General features: G+C 41.9%; 1 protein-coding gene across 6 annotated transcripts in view; it reads left to right on the top strand.

Annotated features, from left to right (window-relative positions):
• The first annotated feature begins 1,060 nt into the window (after nucleotides 1–1,060).
• LOC118358399 (LIM domain kinase 2-like) overlaps nucleotides 1,061–19,870 on the top strand; it is a 47,656-nt gene continuing 28,846 nt past the window's right edge. The window contains exons 1-5 of one of the 6 annotated variants that reach the window (XM_035736191.2): nucleotides 1,061–1,182; nucleotides 2,020–2,091; nucleotides 2,190–2,293; nucleotides 4,658–4,754; nucleotides 19,650–19,785. In XM_035736191.2, the coding sequence (XP_035592084.1) occupies nucleotides 2,278–2,293; nucleotides 4,658–4,754; nucleotides 19,650–19,785 (249 nt within the window). In that variant the 5' untranslated portion in view covers nucleotides 1,061–1,182; nucleotides 2,020–2,091; nucleotides 2,190–2,277. Of the gene's footprint in view, nucleotides 1,183–1,350; nucleotides 1,426–1,585; nucleotides 1,712–2,019; nucleotides 2,294–4,657; nucleotides 4,755–18,702; nucleotides 19,009–19,649; nucleotides 19,786–19,870 lie in introns of those variants that run through there. The other 5 variants (XM_035736193.2, XM_035736194.2, XM_035736190.2 and 2 more) reach the window with 5 other exon arrangements.

The following is a 19,870-nucleotide window of genomic DNA, read 5'->3' as shown; positions in this document are numbered from 1 at the left end:
AATGTCTCATTGAGCCTATTGAGGACAGTCTGAGCACTGATGGAGGGATTGTGCATTTCTGGTGTAACTTGGGCAGTTGTTGTTGCCATCCTGTACCTGTCCTGCAGGTGTGATGTTGGGATGTACCGATTCTGTGCAGGTGTTGTTACATGTGGTCTGCCACTGCGAGGACGATCAGCTGTCTGTCCTGTCTCCCTGTAGTGCTGTCTTAGGCATCTCACAGTACGGACATTGCAATGTATTGTCCCGGCCACAGCTGCAGTCCTCATGCCTCCTTGCAGCATGCCTAAGGCACGTTCACGCAGATAAGCAGGGACCCTGGGCATCTTTCTTTTGGTGTTTTTCAGAGTCAGTAGAAAGGCCTCTTTAGTGTCCTAAGCTTTAATAACTATGACCTACCGTCTGTACGGTCTTAATGACCGTTCCACAGGTGTAAGTTCATTAATTGTTTATGGTTCATTGAAGAAGCATGGGAAACAGTGTTTTAACCCTTTTACAATGAAGATCTGTGAAATGATTTGGATTTTTACAAATTATCTTTGAAAGACAGGGTCCTGAAAAAGGGACATTTATTTTTTTGCTGAGTTTATAAACCCTGGATTGCTGATGCTAGGTATTGGCCATTGAGAGACTTTGAAGCCACGCATCTATTGGCACTCCATAGGAATGAATGCAATTCTACAGTATTTCAATTATATGTTTCAAGGACTAAATTACATTAAAAAATATATATGTTTTTGTTGAAGTGGGGACAGTAACACTAGTACTCAATAAAAAAACAACTTGAATTATTAAAAAATAATCATAATTATGTTTAGCTCGCATAATTTAAAAGTATGCATTAAGTTATTGAAATTGAGTAAATGTGTCAAATGAATGTAGACCTTATATGCATAATATATGCATTTCTATACCTTCAAAAATATTTTTACAATCGAGGAGATGGCTGCGTGGTGCCTTCAATACAACGCCCCCTGTCTGTCATCCAGGGTTTATACCCATAATTGGTTCACTCCCATGACGAGGCTGAGCACTAAACTAAGCCAATATAGTAAAGCAGTCTGGTGGTTGTTTGGGCAGTTGACATAATACTGTAGCAAGGTGGTCATTCCATTTGTGAAAATGTAACAAGAATGTCCATCAAGCAGGACAGGGCGATACGACCTCAGACACTTAAGTAAAGTTAAGTAACCACAAGAGTCGTCAACATACATTAGATAGGCACAATACCTTAGGTAAATCATTGAAAATTAAGTCATTAGGCCACTGCACCTATGCAGTTTGCCTGGAAACCCGACGTTGATTTCCATTGCATTTTACGTCAGGCAGAAATTAGCGTTTGAATCAGGAGTTCCTCTCACGACTTCTACAGGCCAGAATGTTGAATAACATTGTCGTTGGGGTTGGACGTTTGGCAGTAGGAATGTGAGACAATATCCACAGGAAAGTATAATTACATCAACTTTTCAAAAAGCTGGTAGTGCGTTCAGATTTCTACCACCTGAAGCATGCGCACAATATAAAAGAAATATATGCATGCAGACTTGCCGAGTTCGTGCACATGTTTATATGGTTCTGTGCATGTTTCAGGTGATAGAAATCTGAATGCACTAACAGCGATTTGAAAAGTTGATGTAGAGCCAAATGGACCAACCGCATGGCTTCCCTTAGAAGTTTCCTTCTTCACAGCTGCTCGATTTGGAGTTACAGGGTAGCTTATTCAGTGTGATGGTTGCAATAATTTTGGTTGACTAGTGTCAAAGTCGTGTTTTATCTTCAGGTATAAGTATCCACTCGCCGCACAGACATGCTTGGGGAACAGTAGGCTATCCTGCGTGTAGGACTCAGTCATAACAAGCTGGCATTACAGATGCTCGGGGAATGTCATCATTTAAGTTATTCATATATGAAAATGGTTTAACAAAAATAATAACGTGAAATATTTCTGACAGTAGATGGTGCTATAGTTTCAGGGTAGTGGATATTTGCCCTTTCGGCTCCAATTTGCTCCTGTTCCAGGTGTTGCTGCTGCCGATCCCTTCCGGTCTCCGTACAGGAATTCCAACTGCATGACGTCATCCTGCCAACAAAGTAGGCTATTCCAAAACTGAACGGCGATATTTTCCTTCCTAAGAAAATGTACCCGGGATTTAAACTACAATTTCTATATACGTTTCTTGTATTCGTAGTATAAATAACCCCGAATGTAACACACACTGGATCACTGTGAGAACTTTCTGGGAAATAAAGAACAAATAACGACGACACAACAATTAGATGGAGGAGCTGGAAGGTGAGCAGTCTAAACGTCTCTCCCAGTTGATAGTTACGCTTACATGTGGATAACAATGTTGACTTTTTAAAATGTATACATACAATCTGTTGTTTGGGGAAAGGGAAGCCCAAGCTAAAACGATTAGGGGGATGCACGGTCTTCGAGACTTGATACATTTGTTAGCTGATATTTGTCAAATGAGAGCTCGCTACAATGCATCTGATCATCATAACATGCATAGTTACTTTGTAACAACGTCAATGATTCTGCCATTAAGTTCGGGCAGATGTGTAAAATAATGTTACTTGAATTTAGCAGCTTGGATCCATTCATTTCAAAACTCAATATGTATTGCATTGGAATGGAAGTCTTGTGAATGCAGGCTTTTTTTTGGAACATTTAAAGAGATCTAGCTGGAATCTTTATTTGCTACATATATTTTTAGACTTATACAGTGCCATTCAAGTTTGGACACACCTACTCATTCAAGGGTTATTATTTATTTTTACTGTTTTCCACATTGAAGAATAATAGTGAAGACTTCAAACCTATGAAATAACACACATGGAATCATTTAGTAACCCAAAAAGTTTTAAACAAATCAAAATATATTTGCGATTCTTCAAAGGAGCCACCTTTTGCCTTAATGACAGCTTTGCACACTCTTGGCATTCTCTCAACCAGCTTCACCTGGAATGATTTTCCAACAGTCCTGAAGGAGTTCCCACATATGCTGAGCACTTGTTGGCTGCTTCTCCTTCACACTGCCTTCCGACATCCCAAACCATCTCAATTTTGTTGAGGTCATGGGGTTGTGGAGGCAAGGCCATCTGATGTAGCACTCATCACTCTCCTTCTTGGTCAAATAGCCCGTACACAGCCTGGGGGTGTGTTGGGTCATTGTCCTGTTAAAAAACAAATTATATTCCCACTAAGCCCAAACCAGTTGGGATGGCGTATTGCTGCAGAATGCTGTGGTAGCCATGTTGGTTGAGTGTGCCTTGAATTAAAAAAAAAAAAGATCACAGACAGTGTCACCAGCCAAGCACCCCCACACCATAACACCTCCTCCTCCATGCTTTATGGTGGGAAATACACATGCAGAGATCATCCGTTCACCCACACGGCATCTCACAAAGACACAAAGGTTTGAACCAAAAATCTCCAATTTGGTCTAATGTCCATTGCTTGTGTTTCTTGACCCAAGCAAGTCTCTTCTGATTGGTGTCCTTTTTAGTAGTGGTTTCTTTGCAGCAATTCAACCACGAAGGACTGATTCACACAGTCTCCTCTGAACAGTTGATGTTGAGATGTGTCTGTTACATGAACTCTGTGAAGCATTTATTTGGGCTGCAATTTCTGAGGCTGGTAACTCTAATGAACTTATCCTCTGCAGCAGAGGTAACTCTGGGTCTTCCTTTCCTGTGGCGGTCCTCATGAGAGCCAGTTTCATCATAGCGCTTTTTTAAATTGGACCTTTATTTAACTAATCAAGTCAGTTAAGAACAAATTCTTATTTACAATGATGGCCTATCAAGGAACAGTGCGTTAACTGCCTTGTTCAGTGGCAGAATGACAGCTTTTTACCTTGTCAGCTCGGGAATTCAATCCAGCAACCTTTTGGTTCAATGCTCTAACCACTCGGCTACCAGACGCCCAGAACCTGATGGTTTTTGCGACTGTACTTGAAGAAACGTCAAAGTTCTTGAAATGTCCTTATTGACTGACCTTCAAGTCTTAATGTAATGATGGACTGTCATTTCTCTTTGTTTATTTGAGCTGTTCTTGCCATAATATGGACTTGGTATTTTACCAAATAGGGCTCTCTTCTGTATACCATCCCTACCTTGTCACAACACAACTGTTTGGCTCAAACGCATTTAGAAGGAAAGAAATTCCACAAATTAACATTTAACAAGGCACACCTGTTAATTGAAATGCATTTCAGGTGACTACCTCATGAAGCTGGTTGAGAGAATGCCAAGAGTATGCAAAGCTGTCATCAAGGCAAAGGGCGGCTATTTGAAGAATCTCAAATAAAAAATCTATTTTGATTAGTATAACACTTTTTTTTTTGGTTACTACATGATTCCATATGTGTTATTTCAAAGAGTTTGTGTTTTCACTATTATTATACAATGTAGAAAATAGTAAAAACATGTATGTGTCCAAACTTTTGGTGTGTGTGTGTGTGTGTGTGTGTGTGTGTGTGTGTGTGTGTGTGTGTGTGTATATATATAAAAATGTGTCTATGCAAACAGATTACAAGTCTCACCTTTGTTCAGTCAGTAAAATCTATGCAGAAATGCATTGCTTCTGTGATTTATTTTTATGAATGGATAGAGTATGCTTTTCCTGTAGTGACATAATTGTACCCTGCAGGTACAGATGGACGCCACTGTGCGGGTTGCGGGGGAACAATTCAAGACACATTCAATGTGAAGGTTCTTCAAGGAACTTGGCACAATGCCTGTTTTCAGTAAGTCATACTTTTAAATATAGATTTCAGTTGCATTCACTGTTTGTTTTTTTTTATCTTTTTTTTTTGTAGGACTTACTGTCTGTGCAGTAGACATGTGAGCTTGGTTTCCTTATGACATGGAATAAGCAGCAATGAAATTAATAGAGACTATATTTTGTTGGTTAAAATGCAGTTTTTGACTATTTCAGGTATTCTTTGTGGTCAAATGCTGTATGCACATGCTTACAAATTGACGTGTGGGTAGTCCTGGAGAGTTCTACATGTGGGTAGTCCTGGAGAGTTCTACATGTGGGTAGACCTGGAGAGTTCTACATGTGGGTAGACCTGGAGAGTTCTACATGTGGGTAGACCTGGAGAGTTCTACATGTGGGTAGACCTGGAGAGTTCTACATGTGGGTAGACCTGGAGAGTTCTACATGTGGGTAGACCTGGAGAGTTCTACATGTGGGTAGACCTGGAGAGTTCTACATGTGGGTAGACCTGGAGAGTTCTACATGTGGGTAGACCTGGAGAGTTCTACATGTGGGTAGACCTGGAGAGTTCTACATGTGGGTAGTCCTGGAGAGTTCTACATGTGGAATGTTTTAGCATCATTGTGGGCAGGTCAGTGAGGAAGAACTATTGTACAGTGCATTCCTGTACACATCCCAGTGGCAGATACCACCATTCTATTATTTTGAACCATTGTTGTTAGTACAACAAGTTAACAACTTAGAGGTGGTAGATGATTGTCGTCCTTTTGCCTTTTTAAAGGGGAAAATGGTAAACGTGTATGAGGCAACACTCACATGAATTTGGGTGGGTCACCGGGACAGAATGTGAGGAGGACTTTGGCCCTGGAAGATTATCTTGTCCGGTGGCTTAATCATTGTCTGGATGGAGACTGACTTTAACTATCTGGCATTCCCAGGTTACTGACCCCCATTGAGAAACCTTTGGATTTAAGCTGAACACTGAGGGCAGTACAATAGGACATACAGTGCATTCGGAGAGGATTTTAGACCCCTTCACTTTTTACACGTTACAGCCTTATTGTAAAATGTATTTAAATTATTTTTTCCCTCATCATTCTACACACAATACCCATAATGACAAAGCGAAAACAGGTTTTTAGAGGTTTTTGCAAATGTATTCAAATTAAAAACAGAAATACCGTATTTACGTAGCTATTCAGACCTTTTGCTATGAGACTTGAAATTGAGCTCAAGGTGCATCATGTTTCCATTGATCAAACTTGAGATGTTTCTACAACTTGGAGTCCACCTGTGGTAAATTCAATTGATTGGACATGATTTGGAAAGGCACACACCTGTCTATATAAGGTCCCACAGTTGTCAGAGCAAAAACCAAGCCATGAGTTTGAAGGAATTGTCTGTAGAGCTCTGAGATAGGATTGTGTGAAGGCACAGATCTGGGGAAGGGTACCAAAACATTTCTGTAGCATTGAAGGTCCCCAAAAACACAGTGCCCTCCATCATTCTTAATGGAAGAAGTTTGGAACCACCAATAGTATTCCTACAGCTGGCCGATCGGCCAAACTGAGCAATCGGGGGAGAAGGGCTTTGGTAAGGGAAGGGACCAAGAACCTGATGGTCACTTTGACAGAGCTCCAGAGTTCCTGTGTGGAGATGGGAGATCCTTCCAGAAGGACAACCATCTCTGCAGCACTCCACCAATCAGTCCTTTATGGTAGAGTGGCCAGACGGAAGCCACTCCTCAGTAAAAGGCACATGACCACCAGCTTGGAGTTTACCAAAAGGCACTTAAATGACTCTGACCATGAGAAAGAAGATTCTCTGGTCTGATGAAACCAATATTTAACTTGTTGGTCTGAATGCCAAGCGTCATGTCTGTAGGAAACCTGGCACCATCGCTACGGTGAAGCGTGGTGGTGGCAGCATCATGCTGTGGGGATGTTTTTCAGCGGCAGAGACTGAGAGAATAGTCAGGATAGAGGGAAAGATGAACGGCGCAAAGTACAGAGATCCTTGATGAAAATCTGTTCCAGAGCGCTCAGGACCTCAGACTTGGATGAAGGTTCAGCTTACAACATGACAACGACCCTAAGTACACAGTCAAGACAATGCAGGAGTGGTTTCGGGACAAGTCTCTGAATGTCCTAGAGTTGGACAGCCAAAGCACAGACTTGAACCCGATTGAACATCTCTGGAGAGACCTGAACATTTCTGAGCATTGAAAGCTGCCCATCCAACATGACAGAGCTTGAGAGGATCTGCAGAGAAGAATGGGAGAAACTTCCAAATACAGGTGTGCCAAGCTTGTAGTGTCATACTCAAGGCTGTAATCGCTGCAAAAATGCTTCAACAAAGTACTGAGTAAAGGATCTAAATACTTGCAGTACCAGGCAGGTTTGTACACACCTACTCATTCAAGGCTTTTTCTTTATTTTTTACTATTTTCTACATTGGTGAAGAAATCAAAACTATGAAATAACACGTGGAATCCAGTAGTAACCAAAAAAGTGTTAAACAAATCTAAATATATTTTAGATTTTATATTCGTCAAAGTAGCCAGCTTTTGCCTTGATGACAGCTTTGCACACTCTATGATTCTCTCAACCAGCTTCACTTGGAATGCTTTTCCAAAAGTCTTGAAGGAGTTCCCACATATGCTGAGTACTTGTTGGCCTCTTTTCCTTCATTCTGCAGTCCAACTCATCCCAAACCATCTCAATTGGGTTGAGGTTGGGTGATTGTGGAGGCCAGGTCATCTAATGCAACACTCCGTCACGCTCCTTCTTGGTCAAACAGCCCTTACACAGCCTGGAGGTGTGTTTGGGGTCATTGTCCTGTTGAGAAACAAATTATAGTCCCACTAAGTGCAAACCAGATGTGATGGCTTATCGCTACAGAATGCTGTAGTAGCCATGCTGGTTAAGTGTGCCTTGAATTCTAAATAAATCACTGACAGTGTCACCAATAAAACACCATCACACCACCTCCTTCATGGTGGGAACCACACATGAGGAGATCATCCGTTCACCTACTCTGCATCTCACATAGACACAGCGGTTGGAACCAAAAATCTCAAATTGATACTCATCAGACCAAAAGGACACCTTTCCACTGGTCTAATGTCCATTGCTTGTGTTTCTTGGCCCAAGCAAGTCTCTTCTTATTATTGACATTAAAATCCCCTGTCTTAGGTCAGTTAAGATCACCACTTTTAATTTTAAGAATGTGAAATGTCAGAATAATAGTAGAGAGAGCTATTTATTTTTATTTATTTTAAATTTCAGCTTTTATTTATTTCATCACATTCCCAGTGGGTTCCCAGAAGTTTACATACACTCAATTAGTATTTGGTAGCATTGCCTTTAAATTTTTTAACTTGGGTCAAATGTTCGGTTAGCCTTCCACAAGCTTCCCACAATAAGTTGGGTGAATTTTGGCCCATTCCTCCTGACAGAGCTGGTGTAACTGAGTCAAGTTTGTTGGCCTCCTTGCTCGCACATGGGTTTTCAGTTCTGCCCACAAATTTTCTATAGGATTGAGGTCAGGGCTTTGTGATGGCCATTCCAATTCCTTGACTTTGTTGTCCTTAAGCCATTTTGCCACAACTTTGGAAGTATGCTTGGAGTCATTGTCCATTTGGAAGACCCATTTGCAACCAAGCTTTAACTTCCTGACTGATGTCTTGAGATGTTGCTTCAATATATCCACAAAATGTTAAATTCCTCATGATGCCATCTATTTAGTGAAGTGCACAAGTCCCTCCTGCAGCAAAGCACCCCCACAACATAATGCTGCCACCCCCGTGCTTCACGGTTGGGATTGTCTTCTTCGGCTTGCAAGCCTCCCCCTTTTATATCCAGAGAGGCACTGATTCTGATGGTAGGCCTAAATTCCATCACAGGTACACCTCCGATTGACTCAGAAGCTTCTAAAGCATGACATAATTTTCGGGAATTTTCATAGCTGTTTAAAGGCACAGTCAACTTAGTGTAGTAAACTTCTTCTCCTATATGCATAGTCACTTTAACTATACATTCATGTACATACTACCTCAATTGGGCCGACCAACCAGTGCTCCCGCACATTGGCTAACTGGGCTATCTGCATTGTGTCCCACCCACCATCCCCTCTTTTACACTACTGCTACTCTCTGATCATCATATATGGATTGCCACTTTAACCATTTATTCATTTATTTATTTTACCAGGTAAGTTGACTGAGAACACATTCTCATTTACAGCAACAACCTGGGGAATAGTTACAGGGGAGCGGAGGGGGATGAATGAGCCAATTGTAAACTGGGGATTCTTGTGGTCATGATGGGTTGAGGGCCAGATTGGGAATTTAGCCAGGGTACCAGGGTTAACAAACCTACGATAAGCGCCACGGGATCTTTAATGACCTCAGAGAGTCAGGACACCCGTTTAACGTCCCATGCGGAAGACAGCACCCTACACAGGGCAGTGTCCCCAATCACTGCCCTAGGGCATTGGGATATTTTTTAGACCAGAGGAAAGAGTGTCTCCTACTGGCCCTCCAACAGCATCTGGTCTCCCATCCAGGGACTTACCAGGACCAACCCTGCTTAGCTTCAGAAGCAAATCAGCAGTGGTATGCAGGGTGGTATGCTGCTGGCATAACCATATCTACATGTACATACTACCTCATTCAGCCTGACTAACCGGTGTTTGTATGTAGCCTCATTACTATATATAGCCTGTCTTTTTACTGTTTTATTTCTTTACTTACCTATTGTTCACTTAATATTTTTTTTTTGCACTATTGGTTAGAGCCTGTAAGTAAGAGCCTGAAATAATACCTGTTGTATTCGGCGCACGTGACAAATAAACTTTGATTTGATTGGCTCAAGGAAAGAAATCCCAGAAATTAACTTTTAACAAGGCTGGCCTGTTAATTGAAAGGCATTCCAGGTGACTTTCTCATGAAGCTGGTTGAGAGAATACCAAGAATGTGCAAAGTTGTCATCAAGGCAAAGGGTGGCTACTTTGAAGAATCTCAAATATAAAGTATATGTTTAGCACTTTTTTGGTACTACATGATTCCATATGTGTTATTTAAAAGTGTTGTCATCACTATTATTCTACAATGTAGAAAATAGTAAAAATGAACTAAAACCTTTGACTGGTACTGTATGTAAATGGGGCGGCAGGTAGCCTTGGGCCAGTAACCAAAAGGTTGCTAGATCGAATCCCCAAGCTAAAAATCTGTCGTTCTGCCCCTGAACAAGGCAGTTAACCCACTGTTCCTAGGCCGTCATTGTAAATAAAAAATGTTTTTTAACTGACTTGCCTCGTTTAAAACAAAGTAATATTTCAGTTTTGTATTTTCTATACATTTGATAATATTTCTAAACGGTTTTTGCTTTGTCATTGTGTGCTATTGTGTGTAGATTGATGGGGAGGGGGGACAACTATTTAATCTATTTTAGAATAAGGCTGTAATGTAACAATGTGGAAAAAGTCAAGGAGTCTGAATACTTTCTGTCGGCCCTGTATGTGGTCAATTCCACGTTAAGAGTGACACTGAGACTCAGATGTTTCATATATGTATGTCACACGAAAACCAATGATTGCAAAGGTCAACAAAACAAACAACTCTATGCACAAGGACTACTTTTATTTACCTTTATTTTACTAGGCAAGTCAGGTAAGATCAAATTCTTATTTTCAATGACTGCCTAGGAACAGTGGGTTAACTGCCCGTTCAGGGGCAGAACGCCAGATTTGTACCTTGTCAGCTCTGGGATTCGAACTTGCAACCTTTCGGTTACTAGTCCAACGCTCTGACCACTAAGGCTACCCTGCCGCAATCACTCAGGTTTTACTTTACCTGAATATAATTTATGGATTTGACTATGGGACTTCAGATAGACAATCCAAGAATGGACAGGTCATGGTCTAGAAGATGACAATACGCTCCACAGGGCTTTTGTGAGAGGGGAAGCTGGGATTGAGGGCAGAGTCACGGCAGCTTTAATGAGGAGAGGGAGTGTGTTTCTGGCACTCACTGTGCCTGTCCAGCACACAAGGTTACGTAACACGAATGAAAGAGTAGAACTAATGACTAGTTGAATAGAACTGATTAGAGTATAGCTGTTTTCCTTGAGCTCTGAATTGCCCCTGAAATATAATAAATGAATGAAGTCTAAGATTACCTGAATTGTGCATCCTAGTATGAGGTATTTCCGATTATGTCTCCCTCGAGTAGAAGGGACTTGCCATTTGTGAGTGTTCCTTATTTTTTAAACTGAAATTTGCCCAAGCATTCAAATGTCTAGCAAAGCTTTTAGCAGCACAATGTTCTTACATAACCCAGTATTTGGGTCTCTTTCTGTATTTCTATAATTGACTCTTTTATAGCTCCACTGCACCTAGTGTCAGTTCATAAGCCAAGTCCTTGATGCAGTTGTGAAACTTTCTCTCTCCATCTCCTTCTCTCTCTCTGCTCCTTCTTTCTCTCTCCTTTTAGCTCATTCTTTCTCTCTTGCCCCCCCCCCCACCCAAATCACCTCACAATTTTTCTGTGAAATGAACTCTTCAGATGGAGCATCTGCTTTGGAAAAAACCTCCAATCCAGACTACCATACTGATGCAAAACCAAGTGGGCTGGAGTTTTCCTCAAATGTGAGCCTCTTTTCTCATAACTTCTTCATTCATTTTGTCATTGTAATACAGAATTATTCTCACTCCATGTGGGACATTGTCAAACTCTAAAGCAACGACAGTAGTTTCCTTTTCCATGTTACCCCCCGCTCTGTTCTATTGTGCACACAGAGCTTTGCACCTCCTCCAGGTGATACAGCATTGTTAAAGGCTGACGTTATCCCTGTTCCAGTAAGGCTGACATTGTGAGGCGAAAGTATAGGTAAAGACTGGACAGTGTGTTGTGTGCCCGCATTCCTAGACAGCGATTCAGAGTCGTGGGCCCGCAGTGCCAGACACTGCACAAAGTCCTTTGTTTTTGCCATGGAAAACTGGATCCTGGCTTGTTCCGAAGGATTGTGCTTTATGAGTCAATGTTATTCCTCTAAAAGAGGTGAAGCCTTCTGGCTCAAGTCATACTGACAATCCTTTCCCCTTATTAATTGTCTGTGGGGTGCAATAATGTAACCTTGATGTGTTTGATTAGAACTGTAACTATCTGTTCACATTGGTTGCCTTCTGGGTAGTCTGAAAGGGAGTCCTACGGCATCTTGAACTAGTGTTTGTGTTGTTTCCATTCCTAAAACACTGCTTCCCTATAGGCTTAATGCTTAGTGTCAGTTTCCAGCATTTTAGAATACATTTCAGTATGAATTCTCTATGGAACCTCCTTGCAATAGAATTAGAGGAGTGGGTTTCTCTCCCTCTCAGAAACTTGTAGTGTAACATGGGAGCACAACAGAGTCACCCTGAGATAAGGGTCCGCGTTATCCGGAATCCTTGGGACTTCCTCCCTACCCCATTGAAGTTGAAATGTAAAATGCTATGAAAATAGTAGTGCTGAACTTAAGCGTTCATAAAGTGCATGGTGATGAGCTTGATGATCCTTTACAATAAATATCAAGAGTCTTATTCTGATGTTATGATCATCCATGCTTGACTGCTATTTGACAAATTCAAATATTCTCACTCTTATCCAAAATCATGTCATCATGTAGACTAGCCTACCCACACAACCTACCTGCACTATGTGCAAGCTGTTGGCTAGAGCGCATGTCCCAAGGCCAGAGTGGGCACATTTTTAGCTATTTAAGGCAACCGTTTTCATTAGAAAAATGTTGGTAGAGTTGAAAATGCAATGAAAACACATTGAACTTTAGATTTTTATTGGGTACATACAAATGTAAGCCAAAAAGTACATTTTGTGTGCACTATGTCATCATGCACTGATTTTTTTTATATATTTTAAATCTGCAATAAGTCTGTTTGGTGGGAACACCACTAGAGGGAAAATGTGCATATTTTCTTCATGTCGATTTGACAATATTTGCATGAAAATCTGTCTCCAATTGGATGGAAACCTAGCTTAAGACCAGCTTTAGTTGCGCGACCTGCCTGGGAGATTCTAGTACACTAAAACAAAAGGCATTTGTAAAGGCCTTCCACTAGTTATGTGGAATTGAGGAAATCAAACGAGTAATGCTTGCCTGTTGGCGTTTGTCTAAGCAGGGTAAGTCCCTGACATTGTTGGGAGGACCAGTCCTTCCTCTTACCTGACTCTTTTTGTTTTTCTTTCATTCTTTCAAGAAGCACCAGTGTTGTTTACTCTACTGATTGTGTTTTTTGTTCTTTTTAGATCAGATCATCTTTGTTTTGGTCTATTTATTCAGGGACATGACTGTGCACCCTACAGTTATCCTTTATCCCCCACACTAGGACTGACCAATCCAATGTTTCTCCTCAGGTATTGGGTTGTTTTGGTATGACAGGGAGGGAGGACACACTATGACTCAACAGAGAACATCCAAACGTTACGTTGTTCAGTTTTACAGTGAAAGTTGGTTTCCCTGAAACGCACACCTGTAGACAGGATATTCTTCACACCTGTCGTATACGCACACAGGTGTGTGTGTGTGTGTATTTCAGCATTGCATCCTGTTTCTGTCCGTTTCCATGACTGTGTTATAAAAACACTCTGGCTCTACACACACAATGATGATATACAGGTTCCTCACAAATACTCACATACAGTGCGTGCGTGAGTGTACATGCAATATTCAGGTTTACTATCACATAGAGTAGGGCACTACTACTGACCACAGATTGGCTAACACACTAAACAGTCTCAGTAGTACAGAGGAGAGTACAGATGAGGAAAAAAAGACAAAAACAATGTTTTAATACAGTTCCTTTTTGGTCACTTTTTTAGTTTCTTTCTGTAACCAAGATGTATGGTCAACATTCCGTCAGACAAAAGGATCTCATTTGGGCATTAGGCCAGTCCGAGGGCAGCGTTCCCTATTACATACAGCACTCCCCTCACTAATGTGATCTTTATCTGGGCAGCCTTTCTGCACCCCTCTGCTTTTCTACACCATCCCTCTGTGCACCAACCTAGTCTCGGAGCATTCCGTATTATTCTGTACGTAAATCCGTCACACTCCCTTTAGTATGATATGTTACGTTTTGTATGGTATGTATTAATTTGTGGATGTCCATCACCCATTTTGAATTACAATTTGTATTATATGCTATGAATTTGCCCAGCGTATGATATGTTATGAATTCTAGCTAGCTGGCTAATGTTAGCTAGGCTAGGGTTAAGTTTATGAGTTTGTTTAAAGGTGAAGGCAGTGTTTCCCAAACTCTGTCCTGGGGACCCCAAGGGGTGCATGTTTTGGTTTTTGCCCTAGTACTACACAGCTGATAATCAAAGAATCATCAAGCGTTGATATAAGAGTTGAGGTTAGGGGAAGGGTTAGCTAACATTCTATGTAGTTGCAAATTAGCTAAAAAGTAGTAAGTAGTTGAAAAGTTGCAAAAGTTTTCTGTGATGATTGGATTTGAACTCGCAACCTTTGAGTTGCTATAATTTCGCATTATACGCCCATCCATCCATCCCGACCAACCATCCCTCCTTTAAGTAACCATCTGTCTTATGTAACCATACCAAACTTAACATATCATTACTAATTAGAGTGTCCTGGATTTAGATTTGCTATGTTATGTCTAGTCTATGAGACCAGGCTGTGTGCACAGGAAGGCCTGGAAATAACTTTTTCACTCTTTTCCTGCTTAAATCAGATGTTGTTGTACAACTGTGCACACGTGAACGAGCATTAAAACTCCACCTGGGAAAATGCCTCCATTCACTTTTTATGGTGACAATAATGCTCTTTATTTGCTGTATAATTTGGAACTATTGGCATTAGGCTTCAGCATGCAAAATACAAATGGTTGTTCAATATTTAGTTTATCAATAGATTATTGGGTTCATACAGTATGTCTTGCCTTGGTATAGGCTCTTTGATTTAATAGGCAATGATGTTGTGCTCCTATCACACAGCTATATTGTATTCTGACAGTATGAGTAGTCTATTGTATCCTACCCATACTGTCAAAATGTTAACATAAGCTACTGGTCTATTTACTGTGTTGGCAGAATGTTGTAATCGACTGTGTCGATTTGTGAATGAGAAAACAAAGTCAAATTGTCGTAGACCTGTCAGCAGAACGTTTGAATTCAACAATGTTTTATATCGACTTTTTCCCCAACCTAAATATGACGGACCGCCCACAAATCCTGAAACATTGTAGGGCAGGCTGCAAAAAAGAAATGCAATTACACTACTTCCAGTGTTAGTAATATTTCTTGTATGTTTTTGTTCTGCTTGACTTTTTAAAATACATTTTATATAGTACTACTGATAATCATTACTGCGTTGTTGGTAAAGAGCAAGAAAGGCATTTCACTGTAGGCTACTTTTGCACATGACAATTAAAAACTTAACTTGATACATAGACCTACTTCAATGTAAAAGATTAGCTGTTAAACGCTATACCAGTATTATAAAGCCCGCTGCTTATGATATTGCAAAGTTTGAAATACATACTGTATAGCCTGTCTATTTACTGGGCTACAAGGTCCAATTAAATGAGAGATGCGCATGGTCATTTCAAATTTGTTGTATGGCTACTTTGGGAATATGAAACCATCACGGCCAGAAAATGTGAGGAATATATTCTGCAATGGCTATGAAAATAAATTAGGAAAATGATTCCTATGTTGAATTATTTTAGATTCTGAATATAATACACATAGGTTTGCCGTTCTCACTGATGGTTGCATTCTTATTCAAATGTTTTTCTGTTAGTTTTTTATGTATAAGCTTTTCATCATATACCCCATTTGCACAAAATACTTGCCAGCTTGCAATACAATATTTCAACCACTAGCAGATGTGCGTACGCATGGTCTGAAGTTTGCAGGGAGGTGTGCACATTCTCACTTCACGTAAAACATTTGAAATGGCAACTTTTGCGTGAAAACTGGTGCACACACATTTTGGGGCATATTTTGTGTGTTTGCACGGTTTTTAAATGATCCTCCAGATGAATGAGTCAGTATGCAGAACTGGCAACCCCTTCTTCACAGGGAGTCTGTGTAAGTGGGTTGCCAGTTTAGTGACCTAGACTAATCTCCTTGAGAGGTTTAGAATTGATTGTGCGCCTCACACAGCTTAACCTGGTGCTGCCATTTTACATAACCTGTGAAACTACCTGAAGGTATCCTCACAGCCTGCAGGTGCTGCCATTTTACATAACCTGTGAAACTACCTGAAGGTATCCTCACAGCCTGCAGGTGCTGCCATTTTACATAACCTGTGAAACTACCTGAAGGTATCCTCACAGCCTGCAGGTGCTGCCATTTTACATAACCTGTGAAACTACCTGAAGGTATCCTCACAGCCTGCAGGTGCTGCCATTTTACATAACCTGTGAAACTACCTGAAGGTATCCTCACAGCCTGCAGGTGCTGCCATTTTACATAACCTGTGAAACTACCTGAAGGTATCCTCACAGCCTGCAGGTGCTGCCATTTTACATAACCTGTGAAACTACCTGAAGGTATCCTCACAGCCTGCAGGTGCTGCCATTTTACATAACCTGTGAAACTACCTGAAGCCATTTTACATAACCTGTGAAACTACCTGAAGGTATCCTCAACCTGCCATTTTACATAACCTGTGAAACTACCTGAAGGTATCCTCCTGGAGATAATCCTCACAGCCTGCAGGTGCTGCCATTTTACATAACCTGTGAAACTACCTGAAGGTATCCTCACAGCCTGCAGGTGCTGCCATTTTACATAACCTGTGAAACTACCTGAAGGTATCCTCACAGCCTGCAGGTGCTGCCATTTTACATAACCTGTGAAACTACCTGAAGGTATCCTCACAGCCTGCAGGTGCTGCCATTTTACATAACCTGTGAAACTACCTGAAGGTATCCTCACAGCCTGCAGGTGCTGCCATTTTACATAACCTGTGAAACTACCTGAAGGTATCCTCACAGCCTGCAGGTGCTGCCATTTTACATAACCTGTGAAACTACCTGAAGGTATCCTCACAGCCTGCAGGTGCTGCCATTTTACATAACCTGTGAAACTACCTGAAGGTATCCTCACAGCCTGCAGGTGCTGCCATTTTACATAACCTGTGAAACTACCTGAAGGTATCCTCACAGCCTGCAGGTGCTGCCATTTTACATAACCTGTGAAACTACCTGAAGGTATCCTCCTCACAGCCTGCAGGTGCTGCCATTTTACATAACCTGTGAAACTACCTGAAGGTATCCTCACAGCCTGCAGGTGCTGCCATTTTACATAACCTGTGAAACTACCTGAAGGTATCCTCACAGCCTGCAGGTGCTGCCATTTTACATAACCTGTGAAACTACCTGAAGGTATCCTCACAGCCTGCAGGTGCTGCCATTTTACATAACCTGTGAAACTACCTGAAGGTATCCTCACAGCCTGCAGGTGCTGCCATTTTTTACATAACCTGTGAAACTACCTGAAGGTATCCTCACAGCCTGCAGGTGCTGCCATTTTACATAACCTGTGAAACTACCTGAAGGTATCCTCACAGCCTGCAGGTGCTGCCATTTTACATAACCTGTGAAACTACCTGAAGGTATCCTCACAGCCTGCAGGTGCTGCCATTTTACATAACCTGTGAAACTACCTGAAGGTATCCTCACAGCCTGCAGGTGCTGCCATTTTACATAACCTGTGATTTTACATACTACCTGTGAACACTACCTGAAGGTATCCTCACAGCCTGCAGGTGCTGCCATTTTACATAACCTGTGAAACTACCTGAAGGTATCCTCACAGCCTGCAGGTGCTGCCATTTTACATAACCTGTGAAACTACCTGAAGGTATCCTCACAGCCTGCAGGTGCTGCCATTTTACATAACCTGTGAAACTACCTGAAGGTATCCTCACAGCCTGCAGGTGCTGCCATTTTTTGAAACTATAACCAGGTGTGAAACTACCTGAAGGTATCCTCACAGCCTGCAGGTGCTGCCATTTTACATAACCTGTGAAACTACCTGAAGGTATCCTCACAGCCTGCAGGTGCTGCCATTTTACATAACCTGTGAAACTACCTGAAGGTATCCTCACAGCCTGCAGGTGCTGCCATTTTACATAACCTGTGAAACTACCTGAAGGTATCCTCACAGCCTGCAGGTGCTGCCATTTTACATAACCTGTGAAACTACCTGAAGGTATCCTCACAGCCTGCAGGTGCTGCCATTTTGCAGGTGCTGCCATTTTAACATAACCTGTGAAACTAACCTGAAACTACCTGAAGGTATCCTCACAGCCTGCAGGTGCTGCCATTTTACATAACCTGTGAAACTACCTGAAGGTATCCTCACAGCCTGCAGGTGCTGCCATTTTACATAACCTGTGAAACTACCTGAAGGTATCCTCACAGCCTGCAGGTGCTGCCATTTTACATAACCTGTGAAACTACCTGAAGGTATCCTCACAGCCTGCAGGTGCTGCCATTTTACATAACCTGTGAAACTACCTGAAGGTATCCTCACAGCCTGCAGGTGCTGCCATTTTACATAACCTGTGAAACTACCTGAAGGTATCCTCACAGCCTGCAGGTGCTGCCATTTTACATAACCTGTGAAACTACCTGAAGGTATCCTCACAGCCTGCAGGTGCTGCCATTTTACATAACCTGTGAAACTACCTGAAGGTATCCTCACAGCCTGCAGGTGCTGCCATTTTACATAACCTGTGAAACTACCTGAAGGTATCCTCACAGCCTGCAGGTGCTGCCATTTTACATAACCTGTGAAACTACCTGAAGGTATCCTCACAGCCTGCAGGTGCTCCCTGATCTCTCAGCAACTTCAGCATTCCTAACTCTATGCACATTACTCAACTAGAAATTCAGACAAATCGGTGCATTCACCACATTCTTTGTTGATCCCCCTCCACCAGGCTGTGTAGAGGCTTTCTGTCTGAGAGCTGCTTCATCATGCTCAGAAACAACTGGAACACATTCAGATGCTGGAATGTGGCTGTGGATGGGGAGAGCTGAGGGCAGCCTTTGGTGTTAGTTGCTGGTATTTAGGTAAGGTTAATGATCAGTGTTTCCCAAGGTCTGCTGCTTATCGCTTTATTCTTCTGGGAAACCACAGCCCTCATGTAGACATTGTGTGTGTGTGTGTGTAGTCACTCTCTTCACAGTGTTACCTACCTTGTGATGGATCACACCAACGAGACGTGACATGTCTCAGTAACAAGGTAACCTACTTCCTTTACATCGTACCCTGGCGATCAGAGACAAGTAGATACCGTCATCCAGTGCAACCTGGGAGTGGAAGGTATCATGTTCACCAGTGTCATTTCTCACATGATGAATGGCTTTTGCTGCGCTGTGTCTACAGTGCCAGTGCCTCTCGTTAAGGGATACTTTCACCCTCACTTTCTTTGTAAAGAGGATTGGTTGAGGGAGAGTGTACAGACCGGTCATCTGTTTGCGTGTTGGTTAAACTATTTCCAATATTAATTGACTCAGATCTCGCACTAAGTCCCCAGTGTATTTGTCTTTTTCAGATGCTGTTTTCTTTGAGAATCTTTTTGTAATTATTCTGCTCCAGCTTCGTCTATTGCCTATTGGTTCTATCTGCATGTCATCTCTCAGACTCCATTGTTTGAGTGGTGGGAATCTCTGCTCAATAGGAATCTTTCAGAAATCTAACACAAGCCTTTGAGATTGTCAACAGGTCTTTGAAATGATACACTCAGGCTTTGTAGTGACTCTCCTCTAAATCACCTTGAAACAGCTTGCTCTACACTTGATATGGTCTCTGCTGAAGGGATCCGTATGTCCACTCTTCTCTCTTCATTTCTTGCAGAGGTAAACGTGTTTTTCCCATCCACAGGTGCTCAGAGTGCTGTGACCACCTGACCAACTGGTACTATGAGAAGGATGGAAAGCTGTACTGCCGTAAACACTACTGGGAGAAGTTTGGAGAGCTGTGTCACGGCTGTTCTCTGCTCATGACTGGACCTGCCATGGTGAGTCACCCCACTCCATCCTCCTCACCTCACTGTCAGTAGACACTGAGACTATGGTTTGTCATTTCCACGTATCGGTATATCC

The sequence above is a fragment of the Oncorhynchus keta genome, chromosome 25, assembly GCF_023373465.1.
Source record: "Oncorhynchus keta strain PuntledgeMale-10-30-2019 chromosome 25, Oket_V2, whole genome shotgun sequence".
NCBI classification, from domain to species: Eukaryota; Metazoa; Chordata; class Actinopteri; order Salmoniformes; family Salmonidae; genus Oncorhynchus; species Oncorhynchus keta.
Note: the sequence above shows the minus strand (reverse complement) of the source record. Positions and strands in the feature narration are given on the sequence as shown.